The sequence below is a fragment of the Pristiophorus japonicus genome, chromosome 26 (genome assembly GCF_044704955.1).
Source record: "Pristiophorus japonicus isolate sPriJap1 chromosome 26, sPriJap1.hap1, whole genome shotgun sequence".
Classification (NCBI taxonomy): domain Eukaryota; kingdom Metazoa; phylum Chordata; class Chondrichthyes; family Pristiophoridae; genus Pristiophorus; species Pristiophorus japonicus.
Window position 1 is genome coordinate 3,481,539 of NC_092002.1, and position 24,898 is coordinate 3,506,436.

Sequence of the window (24,898 nt, forward strand, 5' to 3'; positions counted from 1 at the left end):
GGCTGAATGGCCTCTCTCTGGGCTGTGAGATTCTGCACAGTCTGGCAAAGAGGGTTTAACACGGGGAAATATTGGACGCCAGATGGCGCTGGGCCGGTTCCTGGATTTGAGTTTATTTATTGAAGTTGAGGATATTTGATGTGAAATGGGAGGGGATGTGTTACAATAATTAGGGAGTGTTTCTGCACAAGTTACAGAAGTTGCTCCAGTTAGCGGCAGCACTGGGACTGAGCCGATCCCAGAGTTTCCCCCAAACTTTGAGAACTTCTGACAACTTTTAAAAGTTAGAGGGCAACTTTTTAAAACGGTCGGATCGAGAGGAGGTCAGAAAGTTCCGAAAAGTTTTTGTCTGACTTTTTAAGGAAAGTTTTGTCATTTTATTCCTCCCCCCGCGGGATATATATTTTAAAGAAGGTGCTAAAATGTTCAGCTGGCTGAAGAGGAACGAGAAGAAGACTCCCGAGGTGATCCACACGGTGACAGAGGGCCTGAAGAGGTTGTACAAGAGTAAACTTCTGCCTCTGGAGGAGTTTTACAGATTTCACGATTTCCACTCGCCCTCCCTGGAAGATGCGGATTTCGACAATAAACCGATGATTTTGGTGGTGGGACAATATTCCACGGGAAAAACAACTTTCATCCAGTACCTGCTGGAAGAGGATTTCCCCGGGAGCAGAGTGGGGCCCGAACCCACAACAGATTCCTTCATTGCCGTCATGCACGGAGAGGTGGAAAGTGTCATCCCTGGAAACGCCTTAATCGTCGACCCCAATAAACCTTTCCGCAAACTCAACCCCTTTGGAAATTCCTTCCTCAACAGGTGAGAACCCGCCCCCCTCAGTCTTTTGCAAAACAATTGCCTTTTTGAAGTGTCGTTTTCAATCAATAACTTTCAAACAGGAATTGGATCTATATTTGAAAAGGAAAAAGTGTGCAGTGCTCTGGGAAAGGAGCGGGGGTGGGGGGGAGAGAGGGACTCATTGAAAGAGGCCTGGGGCCAATATTTATCCCTCAAACAACATCACAACAGATTATCTGGGTCATTATCACATTGCTGTGTGTGGGAGCTTGCTGTGCGCAAATTGACCGCCGTGTTTCCCACATTACAGCAGTGACCACACTCCAAAAGTACTTCATTGGCTGTAACGTGCTTTTGGACGTCCTGAGGTCGTGAAAGGCGCTATATAAATGCAAGTTTTTCTTATTAGATAGCACAGGCACGATGGGCCGAATGGCCTCCTTAAGTGATTCTAGTTCACCCGCGTGCGGTACCTGGTTAGACCGGGTTACCTCGTCTCGGTTAGGGTACCGTCAGTTTGCCTCAGTGCCCCTGCTGGGGAGGAGGGGTAAATACCAGCCAGGGCTATCAATCCTGATCCAATGACAGCCACAGAGGAGTACAGCCGTGTGGAATACGGGGCCCAGGCAACACTTGGCTGTGCTGTCACAGTCAAATAGCCGACCCACACTCGCTGCCCAGTCACACACTTGGACAATGGCTCCTTGGCCCAGGTACTGAAGGGAGGCTAGATTACAGAATCTCACTCCCGGGCCGATATTCCCCAGCCCGAGGTGGGACCAGCGCTTCCGTTCACGGTGAGATCTACAGAAGAGGAATATAAAACGTTTTCATCGGGTTTTAGCCAACCATTTATAGGATAGAATCTTACAGAACAGAAGGAGGCCATTCGGCCCATCGAGCCTGTACCGGCTCTGTGACAGAGCGATCCAATCAGTCCCACTCCCCCCGCTTGTTCCCCACTGCCCCGCAAATGTTTCAAGTATTTATCCAATTCTCTTTTGAAAGTTACTATTGAATCTGCTCCCACCGCCCTTTCAGGCAGCGCGTTCCCGATCACAACAACTCGCTGCGTAAACACATTCTCCTCGTCTCCCGCTCTGGTTCCATCGCCGATTATCGTCAATCTGTGTCCCTCTGGTTACTGGCCCTCCTGTCCCGGGGAACAGGTTCTCCTTATTGATCCAATCAAAACCTTTCATGATTTTGAGCACCGCGATTAAATCTCCCCTTAAACTTCTCTGCTCGAAGGAGAGCTCTCTCGCAGGTGTCCATTTGGTAGAAATCGTGATGTTAACCACCGCAAACTTGGTGTCATTGGAGCACAGGGAATGACTCCGTTGAAGACAAGAATGGAAAACTGAGAATGAGCAAGAATTCAATTTCTAGCCAATGGAGGGGCATCATTGCCGATCGGGAGTTTGAGGTCATTGTCAGTATGGTCAATGGTTTCCAGAGTACAACAGATCTTTCATTGTCCATCTCTCCCACCTTCTCCAGTCCCAGTGCCTGCATGTTGCTACACAGCCGTGTTAGAGCACTGATGTGATTCTAACTTCGAATTTAAACTCTGCAAACACCAGCCAGGAGATCAGATCTGCCAATTCCCCCAAAACAAAGGGTTTTCTAGATTTCCTTTATACGTTCCTTGTACTCGCTCTCCCACACGTGGAAACTGCTCGATAATATTAATCTTTTAATAGATTTGTTTTGTGTTTTGTACCTGTACTCTGTGCTTCCACCTCTCTGGAAGCCCATCTCTGTCCCTGCCCCAGCTCATCCAGCAACTGAATAATCTCCGTACCCCAATAACTGAATATCCTTCTCCGTACCCCAATAACTGAACACCCTTATCTGTACCGCAATAACTGAATATCCTTCTCCGTACCCCAATAACTGAATATCCTTCTCTGTACCCCAATAACTGAATATCCTTCTCTGTACCCCAATAATTGAATATCCTTCTCCGTACCCCAGTAACTGAATATCCTTCTCCGTACCCCAATAACTGAATATCCTTCTCTGTACCCCAATAACTGAATATCCTTCTCCATACCCCAATAACTGAATATCCTTCTCCGTACCCCAATAACTGAATATCCTTCTCCGTACCCCAATAACTGAATATCCTTCTCTGTACCCCAATAACTGAATACCCTTATCTGTACCCCAATAACCAAATACCCTTCTCCATACCCCAATAACTGAATACTCATCTCTGTACCCCAATAACTGAATATCCTTCTCCGTACCCCAATAGCTGAATACCCATCTCTGTACCCCAATAACTGAATATCCTTCTCCGTACCCCAATAACTGAATACCCTTCTCCGTACCCCAATAACTGAATGTCCTTCTCTGTACCCCAATAACTGAATATCATAAGAACATAAGAATTAGGAACAGGAGTAGGCCATCTAGCCCCTCGAGCCTGCTCCGCCATTCAACAAGATCATGGCTGATCTGGCCGTGGACTCAGCTCCATTTCCCCGCCCGCTCCCCGTAACCCTTAATTCCCTTATTGGTTAAAAATCTATCTATCTGTGATTTGAATACATTCAATGAGCTAGCCTCAACTGCTTCCTTGGGCAGAGAATTCCACAGATTCACAACCCTCTGGGAGAAGAAATTCCTTCTCAACTCGGTTTTAAATTGGCTCCCCCGTATTTTGAGGCTGTGCCCCCTAGTTCTAGTCTCCCCGACCAGTGGAAACAACTTCTCTGCCTCTATCTTGTCCATCCCTTTCATTATTTTAAATGTTTCTATAAGATCACCCCTCATCCTTCTGAACTCCAACGAGTAAAGACCCAGTCTACTCAATCTATCATCATAAGGTAACCCCCTCATCTCCGGAATCAGCCTAGTGAATCGTCTCTGTACCCCCTCCAAAGTTAGTATATCCTTCCTGAAGTAAGGTGACCAAAACTGTACGCAGTACTCCAGGTGTGGCCTCACCAATACCCTATACAGTTGCAGCAGGACCTCCCTGCTTTTGTACTCCATCCCTCTCGCAATGAAGGCCAACATTCCATTCGCCTTCCTGATTACCTGCTGCACCTGCAAACTAACTTTTTGGGATTCATGCACAAGGACCCCCAGGACCCTCTGCACCTCAGCATGTTGTAATTTCTCCCCATTCAAATAATATTCCCTTTTATTGTTTTTTTTTCCCAAGGTGGATGACCTCACACTTTCTGACATTGTATTCCATCTGCCAAACCTTAGCCCATTGCTTAACCTATCTAAATCTCTTTGCAGCCTCTCTGTGTCCTCTGCACAACCCGCTTTCCCACTAATCTTTGTGTCATCTGCAAATTTTGTTACACTACACTCTGTCCCCTCTTCCAGGTCATCTATGTATATTGTAAACAGTTGTGGTCCCAGCACCGATCCCTGTGGCACACCACTAACCACCGATTTCCAACCCGAAAAGGACCCATTTATCCCGACTCTCTGCTTTCTGTTAGCCAGCCAATTCTCTATCCATGCTAATACATTTCCTCTGATTCCGCGTACCTTTATCTTCTGCAGTAACCTTTTATGTGGCACCTTATCGAATGCCTTTTGGAAATCTAAATACACCACATCCATCGGTACACCTCTATCCACCATGCTCATTATATCCTCAAAGAATTCCAGTAAATTAGTTAAACATGATTTCCCCTTCATGAATCCATGTTGCGTCTGATTGATTGCACTATTCCTATCTAGATGTCCCGCTATTTCTTCCTTAATGATAGCTTCAAGCATTTTCCCCACTACAGATGTTAAACTAACTGGCCTATAGTTACCTGCCTTTTGTCTTGCCCCCTTTTTTAAACAGAGGCGTTACATTAGCTGCTTTCCAATCTGATGGTACCTCCCCAGAGTCCAGAAAATTTTGGTAGATTATAACGAATGCATCTGCTATAACTTCCGCCATCTCTTTTAATACCCTGGGATGCATTTCATCAGGACCAGGGGACTTGTCTACCTTGAGATCCATTAGCCTGTCCAGCACTACCCCCGTAGTGATAGTGATTGTCTCAAGGTTCTCCCTTCCCACATTCCTGTGACCAGCAATTTTTGGCATGGTTTTTGTGTCTTCCACTGTGAAGACCGAAGCAAAATATTTGTTTAAGGTCTTAGCCATTTCCACATTTCCCATTATTAAATCCCCCTTCTTATCTTCTAAGGGACCAACATTTACTTTAGTCACTCTTTTCCGTTTTATATATCGGTAAAAGCTTTTACTATCTGTTTTTATGTTTTGCGCAAGTTTACTTTCGTAATCTATCTTTCCTTTCTTTATTGCTTTCTTAGTCATTCTTTGCTGTCGTTTAAAATTTTCCCAATCTTCTAGTTTCCCACTAACCTTGGCCACCTTATACGCATTGGTTTTTAATTTGATACTCTCCTTTATTTCCCTGGTTATCCACGGCTGGTTATCCCTTCTCTTACCACCCTTCTTTTTCACTGGAATATATTTTTGTTGAGCACTATGAAAGAGCTCCTTAAAAGTCCTCCACTGTTCCTCAATTGTGCCACCGTTTAGTCTGTGTTTCCAGTCAACTTTTGCCAACTCTGCCCTCATCCCACTGTAGTCCCCTTTGTTTAAGCATAGTACTCTCGTTTGAGACACTACTTCCTCACCCTCAATCTGTATTACAAATTCAACCATACTGTGATCACTCATTCCGAGAGGATCTTTTACTCGGAGATCGTTTACTATTCCTGTCTCATTACACAGGACCAGATCTAAGATAGCTTGCTCCCTTGTAGGTTCTGTAACATACTGTTCTAAGAAACAATCCCGTATGCATTCTATGAATTCCTCCTCAAGGCTACCCCGTGCGATTTGATTTGACCAATCGATATGTAGGTTAAAATCCCCCATGATTACTGCCGTTCCTTTTTCACATGCCTCCATTATTCCCTTGATTATTGTCCGCCCCACCGTGAAGTTATTATTTGGGGGCCTATAAACTATGCCCGCCAGTGACTTTTTCCCCTTACTATCTCTAATCTCCACCCACAATGATTCAACATTTTGTTCATTAGAGCCAATATCGTCTCTCACAACTGCCCTGATATCATCCTTTATTAACAGAGCTACCCCACCTCCTTTCCTACCAAAGGATTTAACAATCACACTACACATTACCAGTTCATCCACTAAGCTCACAACTGCATACCTCATCGTGGATGTGCTAGATCCAATTGGCTGGGGTTTTATTGAGTCTTGTGAACATCACGTGACTGGTTAAGCCACTCCCAATGCAACAGCTCGACAAACCAGTGAGCAAGCTCACCGGGGCATACATTACAGCTCCCATAACTGAAACAGAGACCCCGAAGCTGCACGCAGTACTCCAGATGTGGTCACACTAGGGCTCAGAGGACGGTTATGGTGTCCGTGTTGACATTCTGGCTAAGCTTGGTATCAGTGTTTCCGCTGACCTGTGCAGCTCAGTTTCACATCGCACAGTTGCCATCTGACCCATCGGTGGACTGAAGCTCTGGTTCCTTAAGTTACTTTCTCGCCGCTCCCGGTTGAATTTCCTTGAACCAAAGCTGAGAGATTGGCGCCACTTCAAACTTGGCCACTCGAAAACACCAACCGTGCCTGGATGGTGACATCTCTCCGTATATTGTGCCTTTTTCCCGGTGGAGAAGAGACAGCGTCTGACGGGCACCCCCTTACACCCCGCCATCGGCGGCTGTTCCCTCCGCCGCCTGGACCCTAAGCCCTAGAAGTCCGTCCCTAAACCTCTCCGCTGCTCTCTCCTCCTTTAAGACGCTCCTTAAAACCTGCCTCTTTGACCAAGCTTTTAGTCACCTGCCCTAATATCTCCTTATGCGGCTTGGTGTCAAATTCTGTCTGATTAATGCCCCTGTGAAGCGTCTTGGGACGTTTAACTATGTTAAAGGCGCTATATAAATACAAGTTGTTGTTGTTGTGGTTGGTAATGGGGTCTTGACTGCGTTGGGCGACAATGGCTAGGAACTCAATAGGTACAGCATTGAAGTGGGTCTGGAGTCACCTATCGGCCAAGCCGGGTAAGGGTGGCAGATTTCCTTCCCTAAAGAATATTAGGGAACCAGTTGGATTTTTCCGACAATCCGCTAGATCCATGGTCACCGTTACTGACACTGGCTTTTTAATTCCCGATTTATTTAATGAACTGAATTTAAATTCCCCAGCTGTCCCGGGGTGGGATTTGAACTTGTGTCCCCGGATCAGTAGCCCAGGCCTGGGGATTATTGGCCCAGTAACCCTGCCACTCTCGTGGTTAAGTTACTGGATTCGTAATAAAGGCCAGGCTCACCCACATCGCGAGAAAGAATTTAAAACAATTAACTGTAGGCTTTTGTTGACTGTTTTGGAGACTTGTTGACTTGCCGTTTATAACCTTGTGAGGCAAACAAAGAATGCTGAAAGAGTACGGAGCCAGGAAATCTGTCAAGCCCCTGTTAGGGAAAGAGATGGCCTTATTTGTCGAGAATCCAGAATGAGTCTGGTATCATAACATTTACGGCCTCTGCTATGCCAAGTATGTTCCTCTGGCAAGCGTTGCTATTAGAGTTCGAGTTCGCGGGGACTCAGAGACAGCAACTGTGGGAACTGGCCCCACTATCGCCACCACAACAGGCACACACCGAGGGAATAGTGTAACCCAGCGACTCAGGCGGGTCAGAACCAGGAGGATGAGGGGCTTTCCTCGTTTCTTCTTCACTTCTTCTCTGAAGAAAATGAGCCACTCCCTGTTAACTCGTCACATTCTTCATAAGAACATAAGAATTAGGAGCAGGAGTCGGCCATTCGGCCCCTCGAGCCTGCTCCGCCATTCAGTGAGATCACGGCTGATCTTCGACCTTAACTCCACTTTCCCGCCCGATCCCCATATCCCTTGATTCCCTTAATATCAAAAAATCTATCGATCTCAGCCTTGAATATACTCAACGACTGAGTCTCCACAGCCCTTTGGGGCAGAGAATTCCAAAGATTCACCTCCCGCTGAGTGAAGACATTCCTCCTCATCTCAGTCCTAAATGGCCGACCCTTTATCCTGAGACTGTGACCCCTGGTTCTAGACTCCCCAGCCCGGGGGAAACACCCTCTCTGCATCTACCCTGTCAAGGCCCTGTAAGAATGTTGTATGTTTCAATGAGATCACCTCTCATTCTTCTAAACTCGAGAGAATATAGGCCCAGTCTGCTCAATCTCTCCTCAAAGGACAATCCCCCCATCCCAGGTGAATCTGTGTGAGTCTGGGCAGGGTAGTGAGGTTGGACATGAGCTCACCTCGTATTGAACAAAGACTTGCATTCATATAACGCCTTTCACGACCACAGGACATCCCAAAGCGCTTTACAGCCAATGAAGCACTTTTGGAGTGTAGTCAGTGTTGTAATGTGGGAAACGCGGCAGCCAATTTGCGCACAGCAAGCTCCCACACACAGCATAGAAACATAGAAACATAGAAAATAGGTGCAGGAGTAGGCCATTCGGCCCTTCTAGCCTGCACCGCCATTCAATGAGTTCATGGCTGAACATTCAACTTCAGTACCCCATTCCCCTTGATCCCCCTAGTAGTAAGGACCTCATCTAACTCCTTTTTGAATATATTTAGTGAATTGGCCTCAACAATTTTCTGTGGTAGAGAATTCCACAGGTTCACCACTCTCTGGGTGAAGAAGTTCCTCCGCATCTCGGTCCTAAATGGCTTACCCCTTATCCTTAGACTGTGACCTCTGGTTCTGGACTTCCCCAACATTGGGAACATTCTTCCTGCATCTAACCTGTCTAACCCCGTCAGAATTTTAAATGTTTCTATGAGGTCCCCTCTCATTCTTCTGAACTCCAGTGAATACAAGCCCAGTTGATCCAGTCTTTCTTGATAGGTCAGTCCCACCATCCCGGGAATCAGTCTGGTGAACCTTCGCTGCACTCCCTCAATAGCAAGAATGTCCTTCCTCAGGTTAGGAGACCAAAACTGTACACAATACTCCAGGTGTGGCCTCACCAATGCCCTGTACAACCCCTGTACAACTGTAGCAACACCTCCCTGCCCCTGTACTCAAATCCCCTTGCTATGAAGGCCAACATGCCATTTGCTTTCTTAACCGCCTGCATGCCAACCTTCAATGACTGATGTACCATGACACCCAGGTCTCTTTGCACCTCCCCTTTTCCTAATCTGTCACCATTCAGATAATAGTCTGTCTCTCTGTTTTTACCACCAAAGTGGATAACCTCACATTTATCCACATTATACTTCATCTTCCATGCATTTGCCCACTCACCTAACCTATCCAAGTCGCTCTGCAGCCTCACAGCATCCTCCTCGCAGCTCACACTGCCACCCAACTTAGTGTCATCCGCAAATTTGGAGATACTACATTTAATCCCCTCATCTAAATCATTAATGTACAGTGTAAACAGCTGGGGCCCCAGCACAGAACCTTGCGGTACCCCACTAGTCACTGCCTGCCATTCTGAAAAGTACCCATTTACTCCTACTCTTTGCTTCCTGTCTGACAACCAGTTCTCAATCCATGTCAGTACACTACCCCCAATCCCATGTGCTCTAACTTTGCACATCAATCTCTTGTGTGGGACCTTGTCGAACGCCTTCTGAAAGTCCAAATATACCACATCAACTGGTTCTCCCTTATCCACTCTACTGGAAACATCCTCAAAAAATTCCAGAAGATTTGTCAAGCATGATTTCCCTTTCACAAATCCATGCTGACTTGGACCTATCATGTCACCTCTTTCCAAATGCACTGCTATGACATCCTTAATAATTGATTCCATCATTTTACCCACTACCGATGTCAGGCTGACCGGTCTATAATTCCCTGTTTTCTCTCTCCCTCCTTTTTTAAAAAGTGGGGTTACATTGGCTACCCTCCACTCCATAGGAACTGATCCAGAGTCAATGGAATGTTGGAAAATGACTGTCAACGCATCCACTATTTCCAAGGCCACCTCCTTAAGTACTCTGGGATGCAGTCCATCAGGCCCTGGGGATTTATCGGCCTTCAATCCCATCAATTTCCCCAACACAATTTCCCGGCTAATAAGGATTTCCCTCAGTTCCTCCTCCTTACTAGACCTCCCGACCCCTTTTATAACCGGAAGGTTGTTCGTGTCCTCCTTCGTGAATACCGAACCAAAGTACTTGTTCAATTGGTCCGCCATTTCTTTGTTCCCCGTTATGACTTCCCCTGATTCTGACTGCAGCGGACCTACGTTTGTCTTTACTAACCTTTTTCTCTTTACATATCTATAGAAACTTTTGCAATCAGTCTTAATGTTCCCTGCAAGCTTCTTCTCATACTCCATTTTCCCTGCCCTAATCAAACCCTTTGTCCTCCTTTGCTGAGTTCTAAATTTCTTCCAGTCCCCAGGTTCGCTGCTATTTCTGGCCAATTTGTACGCCACTTCCTTGGCTTTAATACTATCCCTGATTTCCCTAGATAGCCACAGTTGAGCCACCTTACCTTTTTTATTTTTATGCCAGACAGGAATGTACAATTGTTGTAGTTCATCCATGCGGTTTCTAAATGTCTGCCATTGCCCATCCACAGTCAACCCCTTAAGTATCATTCGCCAATCCATCCCAGCCAATTCACGCCTCATACCTTCAAAGTTAGCCTTCTTTAAGTTCTGGACCATGGTCTCTGAATTAACTGTTTCATTCTCCATCCCAATGCAGAATTCCACCATATTATGGTCACTCTTCCCCAAGGGGCCTCGCACAACGAGATTGCTAATTAATCCTCTCTCATTACATAACACCCAGTCTAAGATGGCCTCCCCTCTAGTTGGTTCCTCGACATATTGGTCTAAAAAACCATCCCTTATACACTCCAGAAAATCCTCCTCCACCGTATTGCTTCCAGTTTTGTTAGCCCAATCTATGTGCATATTAAAGTCACCCATTATAACTGCTGCACCTTTATTGCACGCACCCCTCATTTCATGTTTGATGCCCTCCCCAACATCACTACTACTGTTTGGAGGTCTGTACACAACTCCCACTAACGTTTTTTGCCCTTTGGTGTTCTGCAGCTCTACCCATATAGATTCCACATCATCCAAGCTAATGTCCTTCCTAACTATTGCCTTAATCTCCTCCTTAACCAGCAATGCTACCCCACCTCCTTTTCCTTTTATTCTATCCTTCCTGAATGTTGAATACCCCTGGATGTTGAGTTCCCAGCCCTGATCATCCTGGAGCCACGTCTCCGTAATCCCAATCACATCATATTTGTTAACATCTATTTGCACAGTTAATTCATCCACCTTATTGCGGATACTCCTTGCATTAAGACACAAAGCCTTCAGGCTTGTTTTTTTAACACCCTCTGTCCTTTTAGAATTTTGCTGTACAATGGCCCTTTTTGTTCTTTGCCTTGGGTTTCTCTGCCCTCCACTTTTCCTCATCTCCTTTCTGTCTTTTGTTTTTGCCTCCTTTTTGTTTCCCTCTATCTCCCTGCATTGGTTCCCATCCCCCTGCCATATTAGTTTAACTCCTCCCCAACAGCACTAGCAAACACTCCCCCTAGGACATTGGTTCCGGTCCTGCCCAGGTGCAGACCGTCCGGTTTGTACTGGTCCCACCTCCCCCAGAACCGGTTCCAATGCCCCAGGAATTTGAATCCCTCCCTGCTGCACCACTGCTCAAGCCACGTATTCATCTGAGCTATCCTGCGATTCCTACTCTGACTAGCACGTGGCACTGGTAGCAATCCCGAGATTACTACTTTTGAGGTCCTACTTTTTAATTTAGCTCCTAGCTCCTTAAATTCATTTCGTAGGAACTCATCCCTTTTTTTATCTATGTCATTGGTACCAACGTGCACCACGACAACTGGCTGTTCTCCCTCCCTTTTTAGAATGTCCTGCACCCGCTCCGAGACATCCTTGACCCTTGCACCAGGGAGGCAACATACCATCCTGGAGTCTCGGTTGCGGCCGCAGAAACGCCTATCTATTCCCCTTACAATTGAATCCCCTATCACTATCGCTCTCCCACTCTTTTTCCTGCCCTCCTGTGCAGCAGAGCCAGCCACGGTGCCATGAACTTGGCTGCTGCTGCCCTCCCCTGATGAGTCATCCCCCTCAACAGCACTCAAAGCGGTGTATCTGTTTTGCAGTGGGATGACCACAGGGGACCCCTGCACTACCTTCCTTGCACTACTCTTCCTGCTGGTCTTCCATTCCCTCGCTGACTGTGGACCCTTTCTCCTGCGGTAAGACCAACTCGCTACACGTGATACTCATGTCATTCTCAGCATCGTGGATGCTCTAGAGTGAATCCACCTTCAGCTCCAACTCCGCAACGCGGACCGTCAGGAGCTGGAGGTGGACACACTTCCCGCACATGTAGTCGTCAGGGACACTGGTGTTGTCCCCGTGTTCCCACATGGTACAGGAGGAGCATATCACGTGACCGAGCTGTCCTGCCATGACTTAACCCTTAGATACACTTAAATTGCCGACAACAATGTTAAAAGTTACTGATTAATAAAGAAAAAGAAAAACTACTCACCAATCAGCAGCCAATCACTTACCACGTTGGCTGTGACGTCACCTTTTGATTTCTTTCTACTTCTTTTTTGACTTCTCTCAGCTGGAGCTGCACCGGTACGTGTCTCTCAACTCCCGCCTCTCTCAACTCTCCCCGGACTGCTGAGCCTTTTATAGGCCGCTGCCTCTCTCGACTCCCGCCTCTCTCTTTGGCAATGTGATAATGACCAAATAATCCGTTTTTAGTGACGTTGGTTGAGGGATAAATACTGGCCAGGACACCGGGGAGAACTCCCCTGCTCGTCTTGGAAATAGTGCCGTGGGATCTTTTACGTCCACCTGAGAGAGCAGATGGGACCTCGGTTTAATGTCTCATATCAAAGACGGCACCTCCGACAGTGCGGCGCTCCCTCAGTACTGCCCCTCCGACAGTGCAGCACTCCCTCAGTACTGCCTCTCCGACAGTGCGGCGCTCCCTCAGTACTGCCCCTCCGACAGTGCGGCGCTCCCTCAGTACTGCCCCTCCGACAGTGCGGCGCTCCCTCAGTACCGCCCCTCCGACAGTGCGGCGCTCCCTCAGTACTGTCCCTCCGACAGTGCGGCGCTCCCTCAGTACTGTCCCTCCGACAGTGCGGCGCTCCCTCAGTACTGTCCCTCCGACAGTGCGGCGCTCCCTCAGTACTGCCCCTCCGACAGTGCGGCGCTCCCTCAGTACCGCCCCTCCGACAGTGCGGCGCTCCCTCAGTACTGTCCCTCCGACAGTGCGGCGCTCCCTCAGTACTGCCCCTCCGACAGTGCGGCGCTCCCTCAGTACTGCCCCTCCGACAGTGTGGTGCTCCCTCAGTACTGCACTGGGAGTGTCAGCCTAGACATTACTCTGATGATGAACCAAGGACACTGATCTATTGTCAATGTGTTTCATTGCGTCATCAGCCATCCCCTCCCCCGCCCTGCACCATTACCATTGTAGTTACAGGCCAAGGTTGACCCAGACTTGGGGCAAGGGTTTGTAAAAGGAGTGTGAAATCTCCAGAGCGAGTGTATGTGGGATGTCTGAGAGGAGCGAGCAATGCCTCCATTTTAAAATTCTTACTCTCGTGTTCAAATCCCTCCATGGCCCTCGCCCCTCCCTATCTCTGTAATTTCCTCCAGCCCCACAACCCCCTGAGATCTCTGCGCTCCTCTAATTCTGCCCTCTCGGGCATCCCCTATTTCCATCACCCCACCATCGGAGGCCGTGCCTTCTGTTGCCTGGGCCCCAAGCTCTGGAACTCCCTCCCTAAACCTCTCCGCCTCTCTCCCTCCTTTAAGTCGCTCCTTAAAACCTGCCTTTGGCCAAGCTGTTGGTCACTTATCCTGATATCTCCATATGTGGTTTGGTGTCAATTTTTGTTTGATAATTACTCCTTTAAAGCACCTTGGGACGTTTCACTATATTAAAGACGCTATATAAATATAAGTTGTTGTTGTTAATCAACACCTGATGTTTTTGAGGAACTGATTGCTGCTGTCACTATCAGGGAGTCGAGGGTTATGGGGAGCGGGCAGGGAAGTGGAGCTGAGTCCATGATCAGATCAGCCATGATCGTTTTAAATGGCGGAGCAGGCTCGAGGGGCCGAATGGCCGACTCCTGCTCCTATTTCTGATGTTTTTAGGTATAAATTGTACCACTGATCTGATACACCATTTCTACCTATGTTCCGAAGAAGCCCACTTGGCCCAACACTGTCGGGCTCACGATGTGTTTAACGTGCATTAACTTGGTCTTATCTCCCACAGGTTAACCTGTGCCCAGCTGCCAAATAAAGTCCTGGAGAGTATCAGCATCATTGACACTCCGGGAATTCTGTCAGGAGCCAAGCAACGGGTGACCAGAGGTAAGAAATACAATTCCAGATCCTGCAAACGCTCAGTCAGCCCCGCCAGCTCGGTCGTACCAGTCAGCATGGACAGGAACGTTTGTTGCTTCAATTATTCCTCCCGGGCTGATCCAGATGCAGGGGACAGTCGTGGCTCAGGAGGTAGCACTCTCGCCTCTGAGTCAGAAGGTTGTGGGTTCAAGTCCCACTCCAGAGACTTGAGCACAAAATCCAGGCTGACACTCCCAGTGCAGTGCCGAGGGAGCGCCGCACTGTCGGAGGGGCAGTACTGAGGGAGCGCCGCACTGTCGGAGGGGCAGTGCCGAGGGAGCGCCGCACTGTCGGAGGGGCAGTACTGAGGGAGCGCCGCACTGTCGGAGGGGCAGTACTGAGGGAGCGCCGCACTGTCGGAGGGGCAGTACTGAGGGAGCGCCGCACTGTCGGAGGGGCAGTACTGAGGGAGCGCCGCACTGTCGGAGGGGCAGTACTGAGGGAGCGCTGCACTGTCAGAGGTGCTGTCTTTCGGATGAGCCGCTAAACCGAGGCCCCGTCTGCTCTCTCAAGTGGATGTGAAAGATCCCATGGACACTATTTCAAAGAAGAGCAGGGGAGTTATCCCCAGGGTCCTGGGGCAGTATTTATCCCTCCATCAACATAAAAACAGATTATCTGGGTCATTATCACATTCCTGTGTGTGGGAGCTTGCTGTGCACAAATTGGCTGCCGCGTTTCCCACATTACAACAGTGACTACACTCCAAAAGTACTTCATTGGCTGTAAAGTGCTTTGAGACGTCCGATGGTTGTGAAAGGCGCTATAGAAATGCAAGTCTTTCTTTCTTTTGTTGGCACTGGGAGCTGGTGCCTGTGTCAGTGTTAGTACAGTAAGACGCAGAGTAAACCTGCCTCCGCACTGGCCCAACAATGTGCCCCAGTTTCAAACACAAAGAGGGATCCAAGTGCCCCAATGTGTGGTTCCTCTCTCAAGCCTTCCCCAACGTGGCCTCAGTGATTGACTCAGTGTCTCTTCGAGGCAGTGGAGGGAGGGCTTGGCCACATTCATTTCCTCGAGAGAAGAAAATAACGAGTTTTCATTTCTATAGCGCCCTTCACGACCGCAGGGCGTGCTAAACCACTTTACAGCCAATGAAGTACTTTTGAAGTGTGGTCACCAATGTCCCCTCTAAGCTGCACCGCTGCACAGTAACGGAAAAGATCCCACGCAGGCTGCTTGTTGGCTTCTATGTTGTAAACCGTGCCTACACTGAAATTTAACAGGACCGTGCACCTGTAATGTATTTGCTTCACGGGTTCTTTGCTTCAGAATTCATAGCAACACATTGCTATTCGGAACTAGTTGGTTTATTAACAAAGGTTTAACAATCACACGACACATTACCAGTTCATCCACCAGGCTCACAACTACCTGTCCCATCGTGGATCCCCCGAACCCAACTGGCCGGGGTTTTATTGAGTCTTGTGAACAGCTCTACAAACCTGTGAGCATGCTGACTGGGGGCAGACGTTACACCACTGAAAGAAACGGACCACGCAGCTCACGGGGAGCTCTGGGAATCACTGTTGGGAGCCCGTAATAGACCATAGAATGGCAAGCTAGCTGAGAATCTACAGAATGAGGAGATAGTGAAGAATCTATAGAATGAGGAGCTACCTACAGTTTCTATAGAATAGGAAAGCAGCCAATAATCCATAGATTAGAAGAGTTGATAGAACAGGGAGTTGGCCAAGGAGCTGGAGAATGAGAAGCTCGGCGGGAGCATGGATTTAGCGCTCGTCACAAACCAGGAGACTGATACAGAGCCAACAGGACAGGGAGTTGGCCAGGGTTCACCAGGCAACCCAATTGTGGGCAGTTCTGGGCATGTTGGAAGATGTTACATTCTGAGCCTGGATTGTCTGCTGTCTCCCTGGCACCAACTGCACGTTTCACACAGGACGGAGTTTGTATTCTTCATCCAGCTGTGTGGAAGGTGCGCCAGGTTGTTTATCACACACTGGTCAGACCACACAAGGAGAACTCTGTCCAATTCTGGCCAGCCCCTCTCTGCAACGCACATATTCACACGCACTCATACACTGTTCCAAACAGAGTAAAGCTCCCTCTACACTGTCCCATCAAACACTCCCAGGGCAGGTACAGCAAGGGGTTAGATACAGAGTAAAGCTTCCTCTACACTGTCCCATCAAACACTCCCAGGGCAGGTACAGGGGGTTAGATACAGAGTAACGCTCCCTCTACACTGTCCCATCAAACACTCCCAGGGCAGGTACAGCACGGGTTAGATACAGAGTAAAGCTCCCTCTACACTGTCCCATCAAACACTCCCAGGGCAGGTACAGGGGCTTAGATACAGAGTAAAGCTCCCTCTACACTGTCCCATCAAACACTCCCAGGGTAGGTACAGGGGGTTAGATACAGAGTAAAGCTCCCTCTACACTGTCCCATCAAACACTCCCAGGGCAGGTACAGGGGGTTAGATACAGAGTAAAGCTCCCTCTACACTGTCCCATCAAACACTCCCAGGGTAGGTACAGGGGGTTAGATACAGAGTAAAGCTCCCTCTACACTGTCCCATCAAACACTCCCAGGGCAGGTACAGGGGGTTAGATACAGAGTAAAGCTCCCTCTACACTGTCCCATCAAACACTCCCAGGGCAGGTACAGGGGGTTAGATACAGAGTAAAGCTCCCTCTACACTGTCCCATCAAACACTCCCAGGGTAGGTACAGGGGGTTAGATACAGAGTAAAGCTCCCTCTACACTGTCCCATCAAACACTCCCAGGGCAGGTACAGGGGGTTAGATACAGAGTAAAGCTCCCTCTACACTGTCCCATCAAACACTCCCAGGGCAGGTACAGGGGGTTAGATACAGAGTAAAGCTCCCTCTACACTGTCCCATCAAACACTCCCAGGGCAGGTACAGGGGGTTAGATACAGAGTAAAGCTCCCTCTACACTGTCCCATCAAACACTCCCAGGGCAGGTACAGGGGGTTAGATACAGAGTAAAGCTCCCTCTACATTGTCCCATCAAACACTCCCAGGGCAGGTACAGGGGGTTAGATACAGAGTAAAGCTCCCTCTATACAGTTCCGGTGCATATTCACCAAACGAGGCACAGAACTGTCAGTATTATCAGAGAGGCCATGGGAATGCCAGGTTTGGGAAACACTTTTCTGGAGGTGAGTGAAGTACATTGTTGGGGGAGTGTGGAGCAAGATTCACTCCACATCCAACTCCAGCTCTATGTAATCTGGGAGCGTTGACACTGACCCGTGCTGTACCTGCCCCGGGAGTGTGTTTCAGCAGCGACTTTTCCCACCATGAGTCACGGAACAATACGCAGCATGGCGGGCTCACTCCAAGGTCCATCCCATCAGTTGTAGTGTCACCAAAGTCTCACCAGGGAGGAACAGAATCCACCTCGCAAACCCCGAGCGCTTGGCTTTGGCCCGAGTGAGTGAAAGTGAGACATTAACCTCACGGGCCCGGGTGGAAGCGGTTACTGGTTACTGGTTACTAGTTACTGGTTGCTAGTTACTGGTTACTGGTTACTAATTACTGGTTACCAGTTACTGGTCACTAGTTACTGGCCACTAGTTACTGGTTACTTGTCACGGGTTACTAGTTACTGGTTACTGGGCACTAGTTACTGGTTACTAATTACTGGTTACTAGTTACTGGTCACTAGTTACTGGTTACTGATTGTCGCCAAATTAAGTGTATCTAAGGGTTAAGTCATGGCAGGAGAGCTCGGTCACGTGTTATGCTCCTCCTGTACCATGTGGGAACTCAGGGACACTTCCGGTGTCCCTGACGACTACGTGTGCGGGAAGTATATCCGCCTCCAGCTCCTGACGGTCCGCGTTGCGGAATTGGAGCTGAGGGTGGATTCACTCTGGAGCATCCACGATGCTGAGAATGACGTGAGTAGCACGTGTAGTGAGTTGGTCTTACCACAGGTGAAGGGTCCACAGCCAGATAGGGAATGGAAGACCAGCAGGAAGAGCAGTGCAAGGAAGGTAGTGCAGGGGTCCCCTGTGGTCATCCCCCTGCAAAACAGATACACCGCTTTGGGTACTGTTGAGGGAGATGACTCATCAGGGGAGGGCAGCAGCAGCCAAGTTCATGGCACCGTGGCTGGCTCTGCTGCACAGGAGGGCAGGAAAAAGAGTGAGAGAGCGATAGTGATAGGGGATTCAATTGTAAGGGGAATAGATAGACGTTTCTGCGGCCTCAACCGAGACTCCAGGATGGTATGTTGCCTCCCTGGTGCAAGGGTCAAGGATGTCTCGGAGCGGGTGCAGGACATTCTGAAAAGGGAGGGTGAACAGCCAGTTGTCGTGGTGCACATTGGTACCAACAATATAGGTAAAAAAAGGGATGAGGTCCTACGAGACGAATTTAAGGAGCTAGGAGCAAAATTTAAAAGTAGGACCTCAAAAGTAGTAATCTCGGGATTGCTACCAGTGCCACATGCTAGTCAGAGTAGGAATCGCAGGATAGCGCAGATGAATACGTGGCTTGAGCAGTGGTGCAGCAGGGAGGGATTCAAATTCCTGGGGCATTGGAACCGATTCTGGGGGAGGTGGGACCAGTACAAACCGGACGGTCTGCACCTGGGCAGGACCGGAACCAATGTCCGAGGGGGAGTGTTTGCTTGTGCTGTTGGGGAGGGGTTAGACTAATATGGCAGGGGGATGGGAACCTATGCAGGGAGACAGAGGGAAACAAAATGGAGACAGAAGCAAAAGACAGAAAGGAGATGAGTAAAAGTGGAGGGCAGAGAAACCCAAGGCAAAAAACAAAAACGGCAAAATTCTAAAGGGTCAAAGTGTAATAAAAAGGCAAGCCTGAAAGCTCGGTGCCTCAATGCGAGGAGTATTCGGAACCCAGGAGAGGGCTCTGAGCTAGTTAGAGTGGGTGAGAGCTCAGATGAACAGGACCCCAAGAAAGAATGCAAAAGGCAGGAGGCAACAGAGCAGAGTAGCACTGGGGTAAGTGTAAACCACAAGGTGATAGGAAGGGACAATATGTATGAATATAAAGGGGCTGCAGGAGGGGTCAAAACTAAAAATCATGGTTTAAAAACTAGTATTAAAACACTCTACCTAAACGCACGCAGCATTCGAAATAAAGTAAATGAGTTGACGGCACAAATCATTACAAATGGGTATGATTTGGTGGCCATTACAGAAACATAGTTGCAGGGTGGCCAAGACTGGGAATTAAACATACAGGGGTATCTGACAATTCGGAAAGATAGACAAGAAGGGAAAGGAGCTCTGTTAATAAAGGATGATATCAGGGCAGTTGTGAGAGACGATATTGGCTCTAATGAACAAAATGTTGAATCATTGTGGGTGGAGATTAGAGATAGTAAGGGGAAAAAATCACTGGTGGGTGTAGTTTATCGGCCCCCAAATAATAACTTCACGGTGGGGCGGGCAATAATCAAGGGAATAATGGAGGCATGTGAAAAAGGAACGGCAGTAATCATGGGGGATTTTAACCTACATATCGATTGGTCAAATCAAATCGCACGGGGTAGCCTTGAGGAGGAATTCATAGAATGCATATGGGATTGTTGCTTAGAACAGTATGTTACAGAACCTACAAAGGAGCAAGCTATCTTAAATCTGGTCCTGTGTAATGAGACAGGAATAGTAAACGATCTCCTAGTAAAAGATCCTCTCGGAATGAGTGATCACAGTATGGTTGAATTTGTAATACAGATTGAGGGTGAGGAAGTAGTGTCTCAAACGAGCGTACTATGCTTAAACAAAGGGGACTACAGTGGGATGAGGGCAGAGTTGGCTAAAGTAGACTGGGAACACAGACTAAACGGTGGCACAATTGAGGAACAGTGGAGGACTTTTAAGGAGCTCTTTCATAGTGCTCAACAAAAATATATTCCAGTGAAAAAGAAGGGAGGTAAGAGAAGGGATAACCAGCCGTGGATAACCAAGGAAATAAAGGAGAGTATCAAATTAAAAACCAATGCGTATAAGGTGGCCAAGGTTAGTGGGAAACTAGAAGATTGGGAAAATTTTAAACGACAGCAAAGAATGACTAAGAAAGCAATAAAAAAAGGAAAGATAGATTACGAAAGTAAACTTGCGCAAAATATAAAAACAGATAGTAAAAGCTTTTACCGATATATAAAACAGAAGAGAGTGACTAAAGTAAATGTTGGTCCCTTAGAAGATGAGAAGGGGGATTTAATAATGGGAAATGTGGAAATGGCTGAGACCTTAAACAATTATTTTGCTTCGGTCTTCACAGTGGAAGACACAAAAACCATGCCAAAAATTGCTGGTCACAGGAATGTGGGAAGGGAGGACCTTGAGACAATCACTATCACTAGGGGGGTAGTGCTGGACAGACTAATGGGATTGAAGGTACACAAGTCCCCTGGTCCTGATGAAATGCATCCCTGGGTATTAAAAGAGATGGCGGAAGTTATAGCAGATGCATTCGTTATAATCTACCAAAATTCTCTGGACTCTGGGGAGGTACCAGCGGATTGGAAAGCAGCTAATGTAACGCCTCTGTTTAAAAAAGGGGGCAGACAAAAGGCAGGTAACTATAGGCCGGTTAGTTTAACATCTGTAGTCGGGAAAATGCTTGAAACTATCATTAAGGAAGAAATAGCGGGACATCTAGATAGGAATAGTGCAATCAAGCAGACGCAGCATGGATTCATGAAGGGGAAATCATGTTTAACTAATTTACTGGAATTCTTTGAAGATATAACGAGCATGGTGGATAGAGGTGTACCGATGGATGTGGTGTATTTAGATTTCCAAAAGTTATTCGATAAGGTGCCACATAAAAGGTTACTGTAGAAGATAAAGGTACGTGGAGTCAGAGGAAATGTATTAGCATGGATCGAGAATTGGCTGGCTAACAGAAAGCAGAGAGTCGGGATAAATGGGTCCTTTTCGGGTTGGAAATCTGTGGTTAGTGGTGTGCCACAGGGATCGGTGCTGGGACCACAACTGTTTACAATATACATAGATGACCTGGAAGAGGGGACAGAGTGTAGTGTAACAAAATTTGCAGATGGCACAAAGATTAGTGGGAAAGCGGGTTGTGTAGAGGACACAGAGAGGCTGTAAAGAGATTTAGATAGGTTAAGCGAATGGGCTAAGGTTTGGCAGATGGAATACAATGTCGGAAAGTTGGAAAAAAAAAACAGTAAAAGGGAATATTATTTGTTGGGGAGAAATTACAACATGCTGTGGTGCAGAGGGACCTGGGGGTCCTTGTGCATGAATCCCAAAAAGTTAGTTTGCAGGTGCAGCAGGTAATCAGGAAGGCAAATGGAATGTTGGCCTTCATTGCGAGAGGGATGGAGTACAAAAGCAGGGAGGTCCTGCTGCAACTGTATAGGGTATTGGTGAGGCCGCACCTGGAGTACTGCGTGCAGTTTTGGTCACCTTACTTAAGGAAGGATATACTAGCTTTGGAGGGGGTACAGAGACGATTCACTAGGCTGATTCCGAAGATGAGGGGGTTACCTTATGATAGATTGAGTAGACTGGGTCTTTACTCGTTGGAGTTCAGAAGGATGAGAAACATTTAAAATAATGAAAGGGATGGACAAGATAGAGGCAGAGAGGTTGTTTCCACTGGTCGGGGAGACTAGAACTAGGGGGCACAGCCTCAAAATACAGGGGAGCCAATTTAAAACCGAGTTGAGAAGGAATTTCTTCTCCCAGAGGGTTGTGAATCTGTGGAATTCTCTGCCCAAGGAAGCAGTTGAGGCTAGCTCATTGAATGTATTCAAGTCACAGATAGATAGATTTTTAACCAATAAGGGAATTAAGGGTTACGGGGAGAGGGCGGGTAAGTGGAGCTGAGTCCACGGCCAGATCAGCCATGATCTTGTTGAATGGCGGAGCAGGCTCGAGGGGCTAGATGGCCTACTCCTGTTCCTAATTCTTATGTTCTTATGTTCTTATGTTACTCTCACTGCTTGGTCAATTGGATTGGTGAAGTAACCTTCCATCTGACGGACAGATCACCGCTCCTCCCAAGCCACAGATCTTCAGCAAACCTCTGGACGCTGAGGGAAAAACCCAACAGAAGTGGACAATTGTCGCGAAGTGTTGCTCTGTCGGTGCGTGACCTGCCGCGAGCCGTTCAGGAACAGGAAGATCCCACGCTCGCTAGCTGGCCTGTGTGGAGTTGCTTGACCTCAAACCTAGGGGCCATTACTATCAGACAGTCACTAATAAATCCAACAGGGAATTCAGGAGAAACTTCTTTACCCAGAGAGTGGTGAGAATGTGGAACTCGCTGCCACACGGAGGGGTTGAGGCGAATAATATCGATGCATTTAAGGGGAGGCTGGATAAACACGAGGGAGAAAGGACTAGAGGGTTATGGTGATGGGGTGAGATGGAGAGTGGTGGGGAACGAGAGCATAGTGGTTATGTTACGGGACCAATAATCCAGGAGATTCTGGACTAATGATCCAGAGACATGAGTTCAAATTCCAACCTGGGCAGCTGGGGAATTTAAATTCAGTTAATTAAATAAATCTGGAATTAAAAAGCCAGTATTAGTAATGGTGACCATGAAACTATTGGATTTTTGCAAAAACCCATCGGGTTCACTGATGTCCCGTTAAGGAAGGAAATCTGCTGCCCTTACCCGGCCTGGCCGATAGGTGACTCCAGACCCACAGCAATGTGGTTGGTCATTAACTGCCCCCTGAAATGGTGGCTTACCTTCTCGAGGGGCAATAAATGCCGGCCTTGCCAGCGACGCCCACATCCCAGGAACAAATATATTTTAAAAATGGAGGCTTGAGTGGAGCATAAACGCCGGCATAGACTTGTTGGGCCGAACGGCCTGTTTCTGTGCCGTACATTCGATGTACTCTCAACTCGGCCGATGGTGGGGCCACTGCAATTGGACCCTGGGCTAAGGAGAGGAGGGTCAGAGGCAGGCTTCCTGCTCCCGATTGTTTCTGGGACTTGGTTGGCAAATTGAGGACCAGATGGGGCCTGGACGTGATGTGCACTGTGTCAGTGTAAGCTTTGTAATCCCAAACTCCCGGACCACCCACATCCAGGGGTCTTTCCCCTTCCGTATCTGATCATATGCAAGAATCGCAAGAATAATAGGCCTGCAGCACACGCGTGTACATGCAGAACACGTGTATGTTCGCTGAAAGACATGTGTATGTCCTGGCAACGCGAGAAGTTGGCCCATTTCATGATGGTATAGTTCTTCAGCCAGTCGCTGCGTAGGGACAGCAGGTGGGTCTGGGAGAGGGGTGGGGGAGGGGTCGGGGAGGGGGAGGGGTTGGGGGTGGGGGAGGGGGAGAGGGGTGAGGGAGGGGAAGAGGGGTGGGGGAGAGGGGTCGGGGGTCGGGGGTGGGGGAGGGGGAGAGGGGTGGTGGAGGGGAGAGGGGTGGGGGAGACGGATCAGGGAGAGGGATGGGAGAGGGGTGGGGAGATGGATCGGGGAGAGGGGTCGGGGAGAGGGGTAGGGGAGGGGGTGGGGGAGGGGGAGAGGGGTGGTGGGAGGGGAGAGGGGTGGGGGAGACGGTTCAGGGAGAGGGATGGGAGAGGGGTGGGGAGATGGATTGGGGAGAGGGGTCGGGGGAGAGGGGTGGGGGAGGGGGTTGGGGGGAGGGGGAGAGGGGTGGGGGAGATGGGTCGGGGAGGGGGAGGGGGGTGGGGGAGGGTAGAGGGTTGGGGGAGACGGATCGGGGAGAGGGAGGGGTTTGGGGGAGTGGGGTGGGGGAAACGGGTCGGGGAGAGGGAGGGGGTTGAGGAGAGGGGTGGGGGAGAGGGAGGGGGTGGGGGGAGAGGGGTTCGGGGAGAGGGTTTGGGGAGAGGGAGGGGTGGGGGAGAGGGTTCGGGGAGAGGGTTCGGGGAGAGGGGTCGGGGTCGGGGAGAGGGTCGGTGAGGGGGAGGGGGGTGGGGGAGAGGGGTCGGGGAGGGGGAGGGGGTGGGGGAGAAGGGAGGGGGGTGGGGGAGAGGGGTCGGGGAGGGGGAGGGGGGTGGGGGAGAAGGGAGGGGAGGGGGTCGGGGTCGGGGAGAGGGGTCGGTGAGGGGGAGGGGGGTGGGGGGAGAGGGGTCGGGGAGGGGGAGGGGATGGGGGAGAGGGGTGGGGGAGGGGGTGGGGAGGGGGAGGGGGCTGCCTGGGACGGTGAGCTGGCTGAGGTTTATTAAAGAGTTAAATGTATTGCAGCCGCGCAGCATTCCAACTGTTAGCCTGTACTTTCCCCCGTCGTTCTCTCCTCCGCCTGCTGTCAGGGTCAGTGCGCTGGACCCCAGCACGGCTGGAGTCCGACACCTCAGCCGCTGACCCTTCGCCCCCTCCCCTCAGAAGCCCACTGCTTTGGGGGAGGGGGTATTAGAGTGGTTGCAATCTGCCAGCGGAATCAGCGATTGCTGGAACCACAAGCAACATGTGACGGCTGGAGAGGTTCTCCAGGCACTGCGACTAATGTGAGCCTCGCAACTGATTCACTGAAGTTTCCACATTAGCAGCTGGGCTGGAAACTGCAGCGTGACGTGGCCAGGGGGGGGTCACAGAGTGCAGGAGTGGTGGGGCTCCCCTCCTCACTCACTCACACTCACACTCACACTCACACTCCACACACACCACACTCACACTCACACACTCACATAACTCACACAACACACTCACACTCCCACACACTCACACTCACAC

The 24,898-nt window shown here is 49.1% G+C and overlaps 1 protein-coding gene across 1 annotated transcript in view; it reads left to right on the plus strand.

The window, feature by feature from the left end:
* Window positions 1-204: 204 nt before the first annotated feature.
* Window positions 205-24,898, plus strand: part of LOC139239055 (EH domain-containing protein 2-like) — a 73,335-nt gene continuing 48,641 nt past the window's right edge. The window contains exons 1-2 of the mRNA XM_070867562.1: window positions 205-820; window positions 14,101-14,198. Of these exons, the coding sequence (XP_070723663.1) occupies window positions 423-820; window positions 14,101-14,198 (496 nt within the window). The 5' untranslated portion in view covers window positions 205-422. The remainder of the gene's footprint in view (window positions 821-14,100; window positions 14,199-24,898) is intronic.